The sequence below is a fragment of the Taudactylus pleione genome, unplaced genomic scaffold (assembly GCF_031769625.1).
Source record: "Taudactylus pleione unplaced genomic scaffold, aTauple2 ptg000917l, whole genome shotgun sequence".
Lineage (NCBI taxonomy): Eukaryota > Metazoa > Chordata > Amphibia > Anura > Myobatrachidae > Taudactylus > Taudactylus pleione.
The window spans coordinates 1,182,749-1,200,331 of record NW_028285318.1 but is presented as its reverse complement, the minus strand read 5'-3'; the positions used below and the strand labels follow the sequence as shown (position 1 = coordinate 1,200,331).

General features: G+C 44.1%; 1 protein-coding gene across 1 annotated transcript in view; it reads left to right on the top strand.

Annotated features, from left to right (window-relative positions):
- Positions 1-8,328, top strand: part of LOC148473412 (reticulophagy regulator 1-like) — a 98,314-nt gene extending 89,986 nt beyond the window's left edge. Inside the window, exons 4-5 of the mRNA XM_088459629.1 lie at positions 8,127-8,233; positions 8,288-8,328. Coding sequence (XP_088315755.1) covers positions 8,127-8,233; positions 8,288-8,328 — 148 coding nt within the window. The remainder of the gene's footprint in view (positions 1-8,126; positions 8,234-8,287) is intronic.
- The last annotated feature ends 9,255 nt before the right edge of the window (positions 8,329-17,583 follow it).

Below are 17,583 nucleotides of genomic sequence, written 5' to 3'. Positions count from 1 at the left end.
TTATGTCCATGCTTCTTCCACTGTAGGTGGATACTGCTCACTGTCTTTGAGAGCACACCAACAAATGCTGCCATCTCCAGGCTATGGCCATGCACTCCGACAAAAACAATGGCTCCCTTTTGCCACTTAGTCACGTCACGTGTATGATCCATGGTTCCACCTGAAAAAGAAACAATATATCAATAAATTTGCATTGTATCAATACTTCAGACATTCACAATGATCATCCAGTAGTTTTAGTGTCACCATCTACACACATTTTCACGTCCCACTTCGTTGAACTTATACCACCTTGTCTTTCCGCATTCCATATTATTTTCTCCGGTGTTTATATCAGTGTGTATCTCTTTGGCCATCATAGCAATCAAAAGATGATCAGACATGGAGATGCTCGAACATTTCTAACCTGTTCAAAATCAGAAAAAATTTCAGTAGTTCAAATGTCTCCAGCATGTTCATGGCACATGTTGAAAAAAGAAATCACAATTTGTTTAAGATTTGTGTACTATTTAAAATATGTTTAAATGTGCGAACATAGTCATGGTCAAACAGACTTGAACATGATTGAATCAGCTTGAATTTTATTTTCAATGGTTCTAAAATTCAAGAGATTTTAGCAAATCTAATAAACTACAAAATAAAATTAATCTGAAAAAGAATGCATCAACCTAGGGGTTCCAAATTTTAAATCTTATTATATGTCTGCCAGACTTGCGCAATGTGTGCTGTGGAGCAGACCCAAATCCGAGAGGGTGTGGGCAGCAATCGAATCAAATTCCCTGAAATTGCATTTAATTTCCTCCTTGTTGTGGCTCCCCAGACTGGCCCGACCCAAAGCAGCTGTGCATCACTCTGTTATCTCCCATACCCTGGATATCTGGGACTTTGCTAATCGCCGGCACATCCTAGTTCCTTGATCAATCCTGATTTCTGACCGGGTTGTAATCCATGTGCGTTTACCTGCTGGCAAAACAGTTGAATCATATTGTTGAATGATATCACACAAAACTCACCCTTCCCTACATTTTCGGATATCCACAGTGAATTTTTCATTCCCCATAAAGCCTTTTTTCAATATTTGCAAATTCGGCACTTTCACTCTACGGTGATTTCACAACTTAATATTAGACCCCTCACTACAGTTCAATCCCTAGCCTCTAGGGGGCAAGCACCAGAGGGCTTATTTCCGAGCTGAATATGGAACTCATACCTTTGTGTCCTGTGGAAAGAGACTCTCATGAAAAAGCTTGGGAGACTGACTTAGGGGAAGCCTAAGATGACGAAGACTGGGAGGACATATATTCCAATGTGGCCGATAGTTCTATATGTGTGCGTTTAAAAGAGAATGCCTATAAATTGTTTTATAGATGATACTTTGGACCTCATTCAGAGTCGGTCGAAGCGGCCGCACGGTCGTACGGGAAAAGGGGCCGGATATGCAAATGATTCCCTCGCAAGTTGCGTCCCTAAGTTCGGATCGGTAGCTGGCTGACCAAGGGGAGGAAGCGTCCGGAATTCAAAAAAATACGCCCCCTTCTCATATGCATTGCACGTCATCTCCGGGCATATAAGGATTAATCGAGACCATTGGGAACCATCGGAACTGGTCGTAGAGCTTAAGGTTGACCATACCCTCTCGTAAGCTCTACGATCATGTCAGTGTAAAAACCTCCCATGTCACATGTGCCATGATGCTACTTTGTTAATTATGCACTCCCATAAACCGTATGCACTCCCATAAAACGCAGTTTGCATAATTAGGCACGCCTGCGTTCGGATCTCCACTCCCCCGTTTTCAAGCACCTTCCCCTGTTACCACCCACAAACGCCTCAATCTGTCACTCAAACTACCGACCTGGCTGTGTTCAAGGAGAGAGAAATTTCTGATCATAGCGGCTAGTTTGCGCACGCACATTGCGAACTTTACGCATGCGCAGTATAGCGAACATCGGTGGCGTACGACCATGCGGCCGTTTCGACCGACTCTGAATGAGGTCCTTTGTCCCCACTAGATTAAACAAAATGCACCCAGAGAACTCCAGTCTGTGTAAGCGCCTTGGGATAGACGATGTAACATTTTTACATATTTGGCGGAGTTGTTCAAAACTGGTACCCTTCTGGAGAAAGATATGTGCCCTTGCCAGCTCCATCCTATTCTCTCCAATCCCCTTTAGTCCCAAACATTTCCTTCTGCCAGTGCGTGTCCCTGAAGCAACTTATCAGTATAAATTATTTTACCAAATGGTGTTGGCAGCCAGGTGTCATATAGCTTTGGCATGGATGAAAACGGAGGCTCCCGCCGTCAGAGAGGTTATAGCTAAAATTTGGCACATTAATTCTATGGAACATATGAACAGTATTCTGCAGGGCTGCTCCAGGAGATTTACTGAAATATGGGAACTCTGAACTTCTCACTTTCAGGTATCTCCCCCTCCCCCCCCCCCGCATTTAATAGATTTTTCTGAAATAGGCCAGGATTTCTGTGATTTGTGCCCTGTGCTACCTATATATAAGTGGTTCAGCTGAGTCTACTCCCCTCCTTTTCTTCCCTTCCTTTCCTTTTTTCCCCTCTCTTCTATTTTTGTCTCTTCTCTACACTCCCTTTTTCTTTTTTGATGCTATGTTTTATTTTTAAAATTGGATGAGAATGTCGTTTTGCGGACACACGATTTTTTGTATGTTGATATGTATACTTTATAATTTGGTGATCTTATATTTTATACTATTGTATCACTTTTTATCTCCAGACCTTTCTGCAGAGGAGAATTAATATATAACATGTTATTTCAAGTTTAAATCATTATAAGGTCAGGGTTTAAGACATATTATTATTGCGAGGGCCCCCACCCGGCTACTTCTTGATGCCACCCGGCTGGAATAATTTCCTGGGGAGAACACTGAGGCCAATCCGCCCCTGGATGCTGCAGTATAAACAAAGAGAAATATTGCGAGGGATACACAAAAAAAATCCTTAACACCTGGGCAGGTCCCAGAAGGTTAAACACAGTAGGTAAATTTACATGACAAAGTTTCTTGTGCTCAATACATTACTGCTTGAAGTTGCATAGGTGTTCTAATCACATACATTTTCACATAGATTGAAAATTATATTTATGCATATTACTTATACAATTCTTTGTCAATATTAATTCACAATGCATAGGTTAAGTCAGACTCATCTCTGCTTATAATAATAATTGTATAACTTTAATTGCCCACAGGTTAAAAATTAGTTTACTGACCTGAGTCATGGTCACTGCGAAGTCACGTTTTAGCTGGGGCTGAATGATTAAGACAGCATCGTGTCATGAGTGGACATTCCTTTAGTTCAGAGAAACCTGGCCTGACAGCAGAAAGCAGTTTGGCACAGTATGCCCAACTATTTCTGCAGAGTTAATCAAAGTAGACATCCAGCTGACCTTTTAGTTAGAGTAGCATTCTGATGATGATAGAACATGGGGCAAATAGGTATTCGACATAACCCCTCAGTTTATATTAATGGGACATACGTGTCATCTTATTTCTTCCTGTTGTTTCGTTCCATCGCAATTACAAATGATGGCTTGGATACAGCTGAAACGTTACAAGGCATTAAAATGTCAGTGCAGCATTGGAGGTGCTTCATAAAGTTTATTTTTACATTAGAGGTTTAGGAATCACAATGTCAAATGCTAGGAAGCAGGGAAACTGGCTGATGATTAATAGTTCCACTGCAGAATGTGTCTAGTACCATGATAATTAAGCTACGGGGGTTACAATGATCATTATTGTAATTTCAAGCTGTAAAACAATAAGCAACAAACGATAGCACATGCTGCTTACACTCACTACTCTACATTAAAGATGTATAGAGTTAATAGCAGTTATCAAAATGTAGCAATTATATTAAAGAGTATCATATTTATCAATATTATTTTTACTAAATAATGTGAAGACGGGTGTTTTCACAGCCTTTTCACATTATATTAGTATCACTTAAATGTAGTAATGAGCTTTTGGAGCAGTTTTCGTACCAAACGACCCTTTAAATTTGCATAAATTTAGTAAGCAGATCGCATTTCCCATACTTGTAATGGAAAATGTGATCTGTCCCAGATTTATTAAAATAAAATTGTAAAAAAAAATAACGGGAAGTTTTGTGAAAATAATACTACCTGGATATGGTGTTATTAGGACTTTGCCTCTTTTCACGATTCTTGCTCTGCTTTGACTGGTAACTCGGCGCCTGTGATTAGCATTGTTTGTCTAAATCAGGGTTGGCCAAAATGTCGATCACGATCGACAAGTCGACCGCGATCGACCAGTTGACCACGGACAGTCGAACAGTCATTCACGGTGGATATCCTGGAGCAGCCAGTAGTGGTCAATAAGAGCCAGGCAGATTCTTATTGTCTGCTTCACCCAGGGCTGGCGCAGAGCGCCGCAGGGAGGCGCCGGGCTGGAGAGGTGCTGCTGCTGCCTACTCCATTTGCGGGGCGCCTGCTGAGTTTTTGGTACAAGCGGGCGGGAGGCAGTTCCTTCCCTGCAGCGACAGCCGGAGGGTGGAGCTCACTCCTGAGCTCCACCTTCCGGCTCCTGCAGTGGATGAAGGGAAAGATGTCATGACGTCTCTCCCATAGTGCTGAGCTGGAGGAGCAGTAGGATGATGGCAGGCGCAGGAGTGGGTATTCAGGTAAGTATAGTGTTGTGTCTGTGTGTGTCTATGTCTTTATGTGTAAGGGGCACTACTACTGGGGTCACTGTATAAGGGGCACGTCTACTGGGGCACTGCATAAGGCAGTGGTTCCCAAACTGGGTGACATGGCACCCTGGGGAGACTCAGGGCACTTGCAGGGGTGCCTCGGGTTGGTGGTCCAGTACCAAATAAAATGATTTTTAGTCAGTGAGATAGGCAAAACCAGTGCTAATTAAAAAAATATGTGGATAAAAAGAAGTGCAGCCCTGTCAATCACCACATAACTGAACCTAAGGGTGAGATATAAACACAATTTACTTCATTTAATTTTTGCTGAATTTATCAATAAGAATGTTTGGCCCAGGGGTGCCGTGGAAAAAATGCTGATACTTTAGGGTGCAGTGATTTGAAAAGTTTGGGAACCACTGCCATAAGGGTCACTACTACAGTGGGCACTACTACAGTGGGCACAGCATAAGGGGCACTACTACTGGAGTCATTGCATAAAGGGCACTATTGTGTGTCGTAACGTGCATAAGGGACACTATTGAAGTGGTGCCCCTAATGCAGTGCCCCCAGTAGTGGTGCCCCTTATACAGTGCCCAAGTAGCGGTGCCCCTTATGCAGTGCCCCATTAGTAGCGCCCCAGTAGTAATGCACCCTTTAGTAGTGCCCCTAGTAGTAATGCCCCCTGTAGTAATGCCCTCAATAGTAATGCCTCCAGGATTAATGCCCCCATTAGTAATGACTCTAGGAGTAATGCCCTGTATGGTAGTGCATCCTATAGTTGTGTCCCCAGTAGTAATGCCGCCATTAGTAGTGCCCCCACTGGTAATGCCCCCATTAGTAGTGCACCCAGTAGTAATGCCCCCATTAGTAGTGCCCCCCGTGGTAATGCCCCCTATAGTAGTGCCCCCAGTAGTAATGCCCTCATTAGTAGTGACCCCAGTAGTAATGCCCCAAGTGGTAGTGCCTCTACAAAAAAATACAATTAAAAATACAAACAAAATACTTACCTTAAGCCCTGCTCCTACGTCCGCTGCCGTTTGGTCCGTGCACTCCTCGGATCTATGGGAGAGACGTCATGACGTCTATCCCGTAGTGCTCACTGCGGGTCCCGGAAGCCAGAGCTTAGGAGTGAGCTTCCACTGTGGTTAAGGAGCCGTGTGCCCGCTGGTAACAAAATCTCAGGGGGCGACCGGCAAATGGAGCCTCCCTGCGGCGGCTGGAGGGGGGGGTGCAGGTAGGAGTGTGTCAGCGTGGGGGCTTACTTGTGGGCAGGAGTGTGCGGAATTTGGTGTCACCCTCTTGGAGGGTGACACCCGGTGCGGCCCACACCCCCCCTTGTAACGCCACAGATACATACTTGATTACACAGCCCCATCATAATTTTATAGTAAAGTGAGGTACCGACTTAATTATATGCCAGCGAGAAGTGCCTCTTGATTAGATACCAGACAAAATTGGCAAAATGATTCTATAGGAACCAAAAACTTCCCACTTGAATATGTAACAATGACTGATACAGCTGCAGACAAATAAAGCACAGGAGGCACCATTCCCCTTTGTTCTATCTACCACTATTCTTTCCAAAGCATTTCTCATTGGTCTATCCCCTTCTCCTTCTCTCATCATGGAATTAACTTTAAGGGGTGTCTACCTTTTGTGACCTAATCTCTGTCAGCATGTCCCAGAACAGTGTCAGAAATCAAGGTAATTTTGAAGTTTAACTGCAGATAATTTATTGCTCCAATCTTCATGATTACTGGTTGGGTTTATAGTGGGTTAATGGTTGCGGTAGTTCATTGTATATTGTAAGCATATTCCTTATTAAATTATAGGTAATCATGAATTTTAGAGTAATTAATCAATGTACAGTACCATAGATAGAGAAGATGGCTGATTTATATTATCAGTGGTATAATTTATGACTTTAAGGGAGCGTTTCAATTAGGTTGAAGTAGGCTTGCACATTGTTTTAACACAGTTTATTTGCCAGAGACCAATTCAATTAGTAGTGACTATTGGGCCTTGAAAGAGGGATTAACTTCGAACCTCTGAAGATGTATAATTTTTTTATATGGTGGCTATTTAATGGGGATATTTGGCCAACTATCCCTGGAAAGGTCTGCAAAAGTCACAAATTGGGAAGGGCTATCCCGGCCTTCTGACAGAGTTGGCCAGTGTCCTGGTGCAGCTCACTTCCCGGCCAAAGCGGGTTGTCGGGAGATTGATTGACACAATTTGGTATTGAATAGTGGTCGAGGGGGGCAGAGCCATGATGACAAGGATGCAATGCCACACCCCGTGGGGATGGAGTCTCCCTTAGGGCTTTCAAGAAAGTAGGCAACAGTAGACACAGTAGTCCTCTTAATCACATTAAGTCACATATATATACACACATCAGGGCCGGATTAACAATGGAGTGGATGGAGCTACAGCTCCAGGCCCCCTGTCAAAATAGGCTCATAGCATCTGTGCTGTGCTGCTGTAGCCAGGATTTTTTTAGTTGCTGTCCGATGCCCTGTCCCCCCGACCGCAGGACGCAAACACCCCTGGCTATGTCGAGTAGACATCCGATGGCCCACGCCTCCGACCGCGGGACACACGCACCCCACCCAACAGGCTGCGAGTGGCTGTCTTGAGTGGCCGTCCGATGCCCCACCCCCCTGACCGTGGGACGCGAGCACCCCCCTCCCTAGCAGGCTGTGAGTGGCCGTCCGATGCCCAACTCCTGCCCCTGCAGCGGATCAAACCAGGAAGGGGGGGCATCACGGCCGGCGCATGGCTCGGCTGGCATTGTCTGCCTGCTCATCACGGATTATTCCAGGGAGCTCCTGTGCCTGAGGGGCTGGTTAACATCAAGATAATAATAATGTATGTAGTGCTGCGCTATTGAATCTAAATATACAAAATATAGCAGCTCACTTTATAATAGAAACAATGTAATGGAAGGAGAAAAGGAGCACTTGTAATAGCAAAACGCATTCTAAAATTTTTAACAGTGCAAAGGAGTTTTATAAACAATGAAAAATGCAGTTTTAGGATATCTATTTTAGGTGTGTTTTGTTTTTTATATATTGAATATTTTGATTTTATTATACTGTATAGCTGAATAGTAAAAAAATAACCTAGGGTACACTAACCTTTTAGCTAACTATCTATCTATCTACAGTATCAATCTATCCATGGTATCTATCTACAGCATCTATTTATCCATCCATCTATCTATCTATCTATCATTATTTGTATATATATATATATATATATATCCAAACAAATGAGGAGGCACTCTGAGACTTGTGAGAAAACGTGTAATAGGATCAACGTTTCATGGTCAGTCACCCCTTCGTCAGGACACACAACTGTGACAACAACAGTGCACATTAAATATCATACAATAACAAATCAACACTCACCCGTCCTCCCACGGGTCTCCGGTGTCCTGCAGCTGCCGCGCCTCTGGCTCCGGAACTGACGTCCAGCCGGAAGTTGGACATCAGTTCCGGGACCAGAGGCGCGGCAGCTGTAGGAAGCCGGAGACCCGTGGGAGGGCAGGTGAGTCTTGATTTGTTATTGTATGGTATTTAATGTGCACTGTTGTTGTCACAGTTGTATGTCCTGACGAAGGGGTGACTGACCCGAAACGTTGATCCTATTACACATTTTTCTCACATCTCGGAGTGCCTCCTCATTTGTTTGGATGTAGTGGGGGTATACAATATCCTAGAGGAAGGCACCCTAGCAGGTTAACGAAAGGTGTCAGCTGCCTTTGGAGTGCCAGGTGTTTTTGATTATTTATATATGCATATATATATATATATATATATATTTATATATATATATACAGCCATGGCCAAAAGTTTTGAAAATGACACAAGTATTGGTTTTCACAATGTTTGCTGCTTCAGTGTTTTTAAACCTTTTTGTCAGATGTTGCTATGGTATACTGAAGTAAAATTACAAGCATTTCATAAGTGTCAAAGGCTTTTATTGACAATTACATTAAGTTTATGAAAAGAGTCAATATTTGCAGTGTTGACCCTTCTTTTTCAAGACCTCTGCAATTCGCCCTAACATGCTGTCAATCAACTCTGGGCCACATACTAACTGATGGCCGCCCATTCTTGCCTAATCAATGCTTGGAGTTTGTCAGAATTTGTGGGTTTTTGTTTGTCCACCGGCATCTTGAGGATTGATCACAAGTTCTCAATGGGATTAAGGTTTGGGGAGTTACCAAACTATTCATGGATGATTGGGAGAAGTAGCTCTTGGAGGATGTTTTGGTACCATTCTTTATTCATGGCTGTGTTCTTATGCAAAATTGTGAGTGAGCCCACTCCCTTGCCTGAGAAGCAGCCCCACACATGAATGGTCTCAGGATGCTTTACTGTTGGCATGACACAGTACTGATGGTAGCGCTCACCTTTCCTTATCCAGACGAGTGTATTTCCAGATGCCCCAAACAATCTGAAAGGGGATTCATCAGAGAAAATAACTTTACCCCAGTTCTCAGCAGTTCAATCCCTGTACCTTTTGCAGAATATCAGTCGGTCCCTGATGTTTTTCCTGGAGAGAAATGGCTTCTTTGCTGCACTTCTTGATACTGGCCATTCTCCAAAAGTCTTCTGTCAGGATTGGATTATTTTTTTAACCCGGTGTGGATGCCGGAGAAGAAACTGGAATGGGTTTGCTGTATTGAAATGCAGCAGGTTTAATAGGAGTATTATAATTCATGAAATTTTGATGGATATATAAACTGGAAGAAATAAACAAGTCCAAGTGATGTGTGGCTGAAAAAAATGTCTAACAGGAAAACAAAGTCCAATAAATGAGGCTCGGAACAAGTGTCAGGCAGAAAAAACAAAAGTCCAATTAGTGAGGCTGGAAACAGGTGTCAGGCAGAGAAAACAAAGGACCTGATTCAGACCCGCTCGCGAGCGCTATGCGCTCACAAGCGGGTCGATGGTGGCCCAGTGCGCATTCGCACTACGGAGCCGGTTCCATCGTGTGCATGCGCGAGACCCAGATAGCGACAGGCAATCCGTCGCTCCAGGTCTCGTACTAAAGGGGGCGTGCTGTCGATGTTGAGTGACAGCACGCCCCCTTTGGTGGGCAGGCTGGGGGAGTGGCTGCCCAGACAGAGGTGTTTCCATGGGAACGCCTACCGTCTGGGGCTGGCCCCACTGACATCACAAGTGATGTCAGTGGGAGTGCTTTTGGCTCTGGTAGAACCGAAAGCACTCTGGGACTTGCGGCAACGAGACCCTACCACAAGGGCTCGTCGCAAGCCCGATGGTTGCGATGGTCTTGACCATCGCGACCATCTTTCTAGCCGCTCGCTATAGCTGTGGGTGGTAACCCACAGCTATGCGAGCGGCCAGGAGGCCGCTCTGAAAATCAAGAAGGACGGCCCTGATTCAGAGCAAGTGCTCTGTCAGAGCGTCCGGCTCTGAATCAGGCCCAAAGTCCAATGGAGGTGTGACTGAGGAACAGAGGTCTGAAGTATTGGAGTGGGTTCTGAGTCCGGAGAGCTGGAGGGTTCACAAACCGTGGGGGAGTAACAGGGTATAGCAGGGTAGATGCGGGTATCCGGGAACAGCCTGTGATGGAGACAGAGCATGAGATGGAGCACTGCTGGGACTGCAAATATCACAGCGAGCTAAGGCGCACAGAGAACTCTCACACAGCTTGCGCTGTGTATATATACGCTGCACTGGCAACTAGAGGGCGTGCTGAACACCCTTTCATGGGAAAGTGCATGATAGGCTGCTGTAAACACAAGATGCTCCAACCTGATTGGCCCATTCAGGTCACATGCCCAAAGCCAAGATGGCGGCGCCCAGCAATTCCCAGCATGGCAGCGCTGTCAGTCTTACCTGTCACCACATGGCTTGTCCCCCCCAGACATCCATGCGCACCTTGCGCATACCTCCAGACACCAGCACCCCGACCGGTAGGACCGCGCCAAAGCACTCGCACATGCAGAGACCGCGACCGCAACAAGTCTGGTCGTGACATCTTTGCCTCACTGTGCGTGAAGATGCACTCACACCTGCCTGCTGCCATTCCTGAGAAAGCTCTCCACTGGTGGTGCCCCGATCCTGCAGCTGAATCAGCTTTAGGAGACGGTCCTGGTGCTTGCTGGATGTTCTTGGACGCCCTGAAGCCTTCTTCACAACTATTGAAACTCTCTCCTTGAAGTTCGTGATGATCCGATAAATGGTTGATTTAGGTGCAATCTTACTAGCAGCAATATCCTTGCCTGTGAGGCCCTTTTTGTGCAAAGCAATGATGACTGCACGTGTTTCCTTGCAGGTAACCATGGTTAACAGAGGAAAAACAATGATTTCAAGCTTCACCCTCCTTTTAAAGCTTCCAGTCTGTTATTCTAACTCGGCATGCCTTGTCCTCATCAACACTCTCATCTGTGTTAACGAGAGAATCACTGACATGATGTCAGCTGGTCCTTTTGTGGCAGGGCTGAAATGCAGTGGAAATGTTGTTTTTGGGATGAGTTCATTGTCATGGCAAGGAGGGACTTTGCAATTAATTGCAATTCATCTTCATCTGATCACTCTTCATGACATTCTGGAGTATATGCAAATTGCCATCATAAAAACTGAAGCAGCAGACTTTGTGAAAACCAATGCTTGTGTCATTCTCAAAACTTTTGGCCATGGCTGTATATCCATCCATCCATCCATCCATCTATCTCTACAGTATCTTTAATTATACACACACATATCTATCTATAATTATCTAAATATACTGTGTGTATATATATATATATATGTAGAAATAACGCCGGCACTCCACAGTATAATCAGTACCTGCCTGGGTGCCCTCTAATGGTGTATGAACCAAGTATATAGAGAAAAACAGCGGCACTCACAGGACTTGAAAAATAAATGAGACTCACGACTCCAAAGGATGAGCGTCTAACGTTTCAGTCGGTGTGACTTTTATCAAGAACTTTTGATAAAAGTCACACCGACTGAAACGTTGGACGCTGATCTTTTGGAGTCGTGAGTCTCATTTATTTTTCAAGTCCTGTGAGTGCCGCTGTTTTTCTCTCTCTCTCTCTCTCTCTCTCTCTCTCTCTCTCTCTCTTTATATATATATCATATAAATATACATATTGTGGCAGTATCACCAGAGGTGGCACTGGTGAGCAGCAGATTCTGTGGGGCACAGTATGCCTCGGTAATACTGGATGATCAGGGCAATCAGAGTCCAGCTAAACGGGCTAAATGGACTCTGATTGCCCTGATCATCCAGTATTACCGAGGCATACTGTGCTGCATCACGGTTTTGCCTTGATAAAGAGCTTCCAGCTCGAAACGCGTCGGCGCTAGTCTGCAGGATCACATCCTTTAAGCGTGTGAGTGTCTGGACCAGGGTGCTATCCGGATCCCCTGTTTCCCCACCTACATAGACACTCACCTACGTCACACGGTATGCATTGTATCACATATGGGACTTAAGTTTATGGACTACTTCGTTCCTAACATTCATTGCATATTCTGCTGCTATATCTGCATGTACTGTACATTCACTGTATACTCTGCTGCTATTTGTTTTTTATTCTTTTTCCCTTAAGCAATGTGGGAAATTTTGTCTTATTTATTCTATATTCATTAAATATATTTTAGTGTCACTTTAAAGAATTTTATATTGTGTTTTCTATTCCTGGGGAAAGGGATTACCCCATTTTAAAGTGTCTAAGCTGCTGAGGTTTTTTTTTTTTTGCGCTAAGAGATCCACCTTCTCACCTACTTATGTGTACTTAACTGGAATGCTACGTGAGGATTCTGCACCTACTCACTGCACCACTGACCCCAGTCTACCGAGCTAATTAATCCCAAGTATCATATATATATATATATATATATATATACACATACTGTATATATAATGTGTGTGTGATGCCAGGTTTGACTACCAATAAATATATATATATATATATATATATATATACTGTATACACACAGTAGTAGAAGATTGAGAGATGCGGTCAACTACGGTTAGTTTATACTGTGTGATTTACTATTTAAGATACAGACCTTTTTTCCCCTAAATTAAGGATCTATTATATAATATCCTTTGATGTCAGTCCAGGGCATACACAGCGTTACACACAGTACAAGCATGGGGATGCAGGATCCCGAGCGCCAGCATCCTGTACTTATCCCGCATGGGGATGCAGTCAATATCCCGACTGAGGGGATTCCGTCAGAATGCTGGCGCTGGAATTTCAACACCTGTCAGAACCCCCCCACCCTGCGGCTAGCAGCTAAGGGCTCCCCGCTTACCTTTGATAAGGATGCCGTCTGTCAGGATTTTGGCGTCGGTGTGTAGGCTGGCTTTGCGATTTAGCTGTCTATGTCTAGTCCCTGAGTGGGATTCAGACGCTGGGATTTCAACAGATGGTATCCCGGGCATCGGGATTATGACTGCATCCCCACCCGCAGTGCTGAACACACCTCTTGCGGCGGCACACAATAGGTCCATCATAAATTTCAGCTCCAGGTCCTTGTGGACTTTAATCTGGCATTGACACACATATACACAGAAACACACACATTTTACCAAATATAAATGCATGTTCCCTATAAAAATACTCTAGATCTTGCCCCTTTCAGTGCAGCAGTATATATTGCAGCTGAGCTCTACCCATGACAGACTACCTGGTCGCTTTCCTCCCCAACTCCCATCTTACTTTATGCTCCATGAACCCTTTCCAGCTCAGCAGGATCAAGGTCATTCCATCTTAAATAGCCTGGATCTGAATCCTGTCTGTGTTGGAGGAATGCTGCTGCTGTTGGGGCTTGGCCCCGCCCCCTGATAGCAATCAGTGTTTGTCTCTCAGCTGCAAGCAGTGGCATTTCAAGAGAGGAGGGGGCCCGTGTGCAGTCTCCGTCACCGGCTCCCTCCTCTCAGTCCGGCGGCAGGCAGCGCACTGAGCACACAGTGCGGCCAGCGCTGAACTGATAGACTCTGGGCATTAGAGTGTGTCCAGAGTCTATAGCACATGCGCAGGTCACCGGGAAAATGGCAATGGCAGCCAGTTACCCTGTACTGCGCATGCGCAAAATGACGGGAAAATGGCCAGCGCCAACGTGGGACTCCGGAGAGGTAAGTTTAATATGGGTGCAAGGTGTGCAGTGCTGGCCCCCCTGGAGCCATTATAAATACGCCTGTTGCTGCAAGGGAATCGGTATGAATTACCAACAGCGGCTGGCCGACATGGCTGTTAATCCCGATCGTCCCAAGATAAGTATTAACTAACCTAACCCCCCCCCAACCCTCCTTAGGGGTGCCTAACCCTAACCTTTCCCCCAGTGCCTACCCCTAATCCCCCCTCTAAGTGCCTAAACCTAACCCCGCCGCCTAAACCTAAGTCCCCCGGGGGGTGCCTAACCCTAAGTATCCCCCGGGGGTGCCTAACCCTAACCCTCCCTTCCCCTAGCCTAACCCTAACCTCCCGGGGGGGTGCCTAACCCTAAGTCGGTAAAATGACAGGCGTCTAGATTTAGATGCCTGTCATTTAACCCTTTCCGGGATAAAGCAGTCGGGAAGCCGGCTGTCTGGATTACGTCCGCCGGCTTCCCGACTGCATACCGCTGCAAGGGCTGTAAGGTATCACCGTCGGGCCAGAACAGAAACTGCTGAATTTTGCCTAACTCATGTATAGCCACTCCACCTTCCCACAGTGACATAGGTGGAAGTCAACACTACATGTGCGGCTGGCAGCCGCTTCTGCCTGCATGATAAACTTCCTGGACCCTCTCTGGCCAGATCCCGGCCCAAATCATTCAATTGTGCACTGGACCTGGGAGAACATGCCCCCCTGCCCTCCACCCACTCAGCACTATCACAGGCCCAGCCTGATAACAGAGATGTGGTTAGAGCAGAACGCTGGATGGAGGTGACGCCGGCCACGGCAATGTCCAGCATTGGGGATCAAGTGTTTGATCCCAGCACCGGAAGTCCTGCAGACTGGTGCTGGGACAGTGTGTCTGTTCCCAGCGTCGTTACATATACCAGCAGCGGGTGACATTTGACTGGAAAGCGCTACAATAATGAGTATCTGCAGGCAACAGTGAAGCATGGTGGAGGTTCCTTGCAAGTTTATGGCTGAATTTCAGCAAATGGAGTTGGGTATTTGGTCAGGATTAATGGTGTCCTCAATGCTGAGAAATACAGGTAGGTACTTATCCATCATGCAATACCATCAGGGAGGCGTCTGATTAGCCCCAAATTTAATCTGCAGCAGGACCACGACTCCAAACATACAGCCAATGTCATTAAGAACTATCTTCAGTGTAAAGAAGAATAAGAAGTCCTGGAAGTGATGATATGGCCCCCACAGGGTCTTAATCTCAACATCATCAAGTCTGTCTGGGATTACATGAAGAGACAGAAGGATTTGAGGAAACCTACAGTACATCCACAGAAGATCTGTGGTTAGTTCTCCAAGATGTTTAGAACAGCCTCCCTGCCGAGTTCCTTCAAAAGCTGTGTGCAAGTGTACCTAGAAGATTTCATGAATTGATGCTGTTTTGAAGGCAAATGGTGGTCACACCAAATATTGATTTGATTTAGATTTTTCTTCTGTTCATTCACTTTGCATTTTGTTAGTTGATAATAATAAACTATTAACACTATTTTTGAAAGGATTCTTACTTTGCAGCATTTTTTTCACACCTGACTAAAACTTTTCCACAATACTGTATATTCACTACCACATGTACACACACACAAATACACTAGGGTTAATTTTGTCAGAAGCCAATTAATCTATGTTTTGGAATGTGTCAGGAAACCAGGGCACCTGGAAAAAACCCATGCAAACTCAGGAAGAACATACAAAGTCCACACAGATAGGGAATGACTGACAATTTAACTCATGACCTTAGTGCTGTGATTCAGTATGTTACCAATATGTCACAGAGATTCCAATAACTAATCACTGACAGTAACTTGTCATGATTAGTACAAACTGTACAAACAGAGCCTGCGTGACTTGGGTGACACAGTTAATAAACAATAACAACCACCTTGTCTGTTTAAAAATGATTAAAACTACCCTTTACTATCACACAATTACTAATATTACCTCTGCCACCACCTAAGACTTGATTCTCAGGAAATGTATTAGTTCGGTATGTAGTCATTATATTATTAACATTCACAATGTTAGCATGGTAGTATGTCGACAGTCACCATGTGCGCAATTCAATTCAATGCGAATTGAGTAGCGCCAAGGAGGAGCTCCCGATGCTATTCAATACAGCGCGCTGTTAAGCCCCACTAAAGGATTTCTTCCCTCACCCCTCCTGGGGTGCGAACAGAAATCCGACAAAATTGCTGGCGCAATGCTATTTTTTACTCTTAGCGCGGTGGAAACAGCATAGCACCAGGGACTTATGTCAGAGAATGCTGGTTCTCACGACTAAACACCATGTTTAAGGAGTGAGAACAGGAATTCTCAGACATAACAGCGTGCTGAATTGAATAGCCCCGGGAGCTCCTTTCACGTTGAATTGAATTGAGCCCAATGTCTACAGTCACATTGTCTACAGTACAGGTTTAGGGTAGGGTTAGGCTACCTTTAGGGCTCTAACACTAGAAAAACTTTATGTTGACATGCCAACTGTCTACATGTGCAATGTCGACATTATGGCTATGGTGACAATATGACCATGTTGACATTGTGCATGTCGACATTCTGAATATTGCCATTAAGAGTATGTCAACATCACATCCCTTAAGTTCTGACTACTTCATAATAAATTTCCACAAGTTATTTAAAATTAGAGGTAAGCTTACCCAAACACTGTCCCCTTTAATTAAGTAGCATAAAAAATATGAACTAATATAGAACAAGAACATTCTTAAACATATGATTTATTATGAAAAATATTTACATGCTTAAGTACAAAACAATGAAAACAAAATGACATATATTTGGCACAACATTCTCTTAAAATTATAAGGATAAAATACAGAAGGTAGCACACATATACTTGCATCTGGTTTATTGAGGAGCCCTGAAAAATTGGATCACCCCTGAATATAATAATTGACTCCCATGTCCCTATGGGAATGCAGTTGGTGCTTTCCCCTGACCCATAGATAGTCCTGCCAGCTAGAAGAATTCTGTCTACCACAGTCATCAATACCACAACCGGGTGCCCCTATATGTGATCCAAGGAGAGGTTTCCCCATGCTTTTCTTAAGGCCTCACTTCCCACTATCCGCTGTGCCTTAGAAGCTACTGAAAAAAGGACAGGAACTTGTGGATATCCTACAGCTTTGAGTCTAGCCCTTTGATTGGCTACAGGTTATAGCAGCATACAATACACAAATAAAAGGAGATTCTCACATTGTTTGGTGCATAGTACAATTTATAGAGGCCAGTTTTGGTATATATGTATATAAACTACATTTATATATCAGACCAAATGTAACTAGGGGAGTATTTATTAACATGTATAATTTTTAGGTTCTTTAGTTATTGACAATGATTTTTGGATACATTCGAATATGTCTACTGGTATTTTACTGCATGATGTACATCATATGTCATCATGTTAGTGACTGTTCCAATTCAGGTTTTTTTTAATGATTGAATTAGGTCAATAACATTTCTTTAATACTTATTTAACACGATTTTATAAAAAAATTATAATAATAATTGTTTTTTGTAACACTCATCATTAACATTATAGAAAGAAACCAGTGCTTGATTAAAAGTATGATCACATTAAATATATAGCATGGTTTAATCATGTGCAATTAAAAACATAATCCATGTAAAATACACAAATAATAAAACAAATATCAAATGTAAAAATAGCGTACTGAGCAATAATCAATTATTAGGTGGTCCACCATGCAAG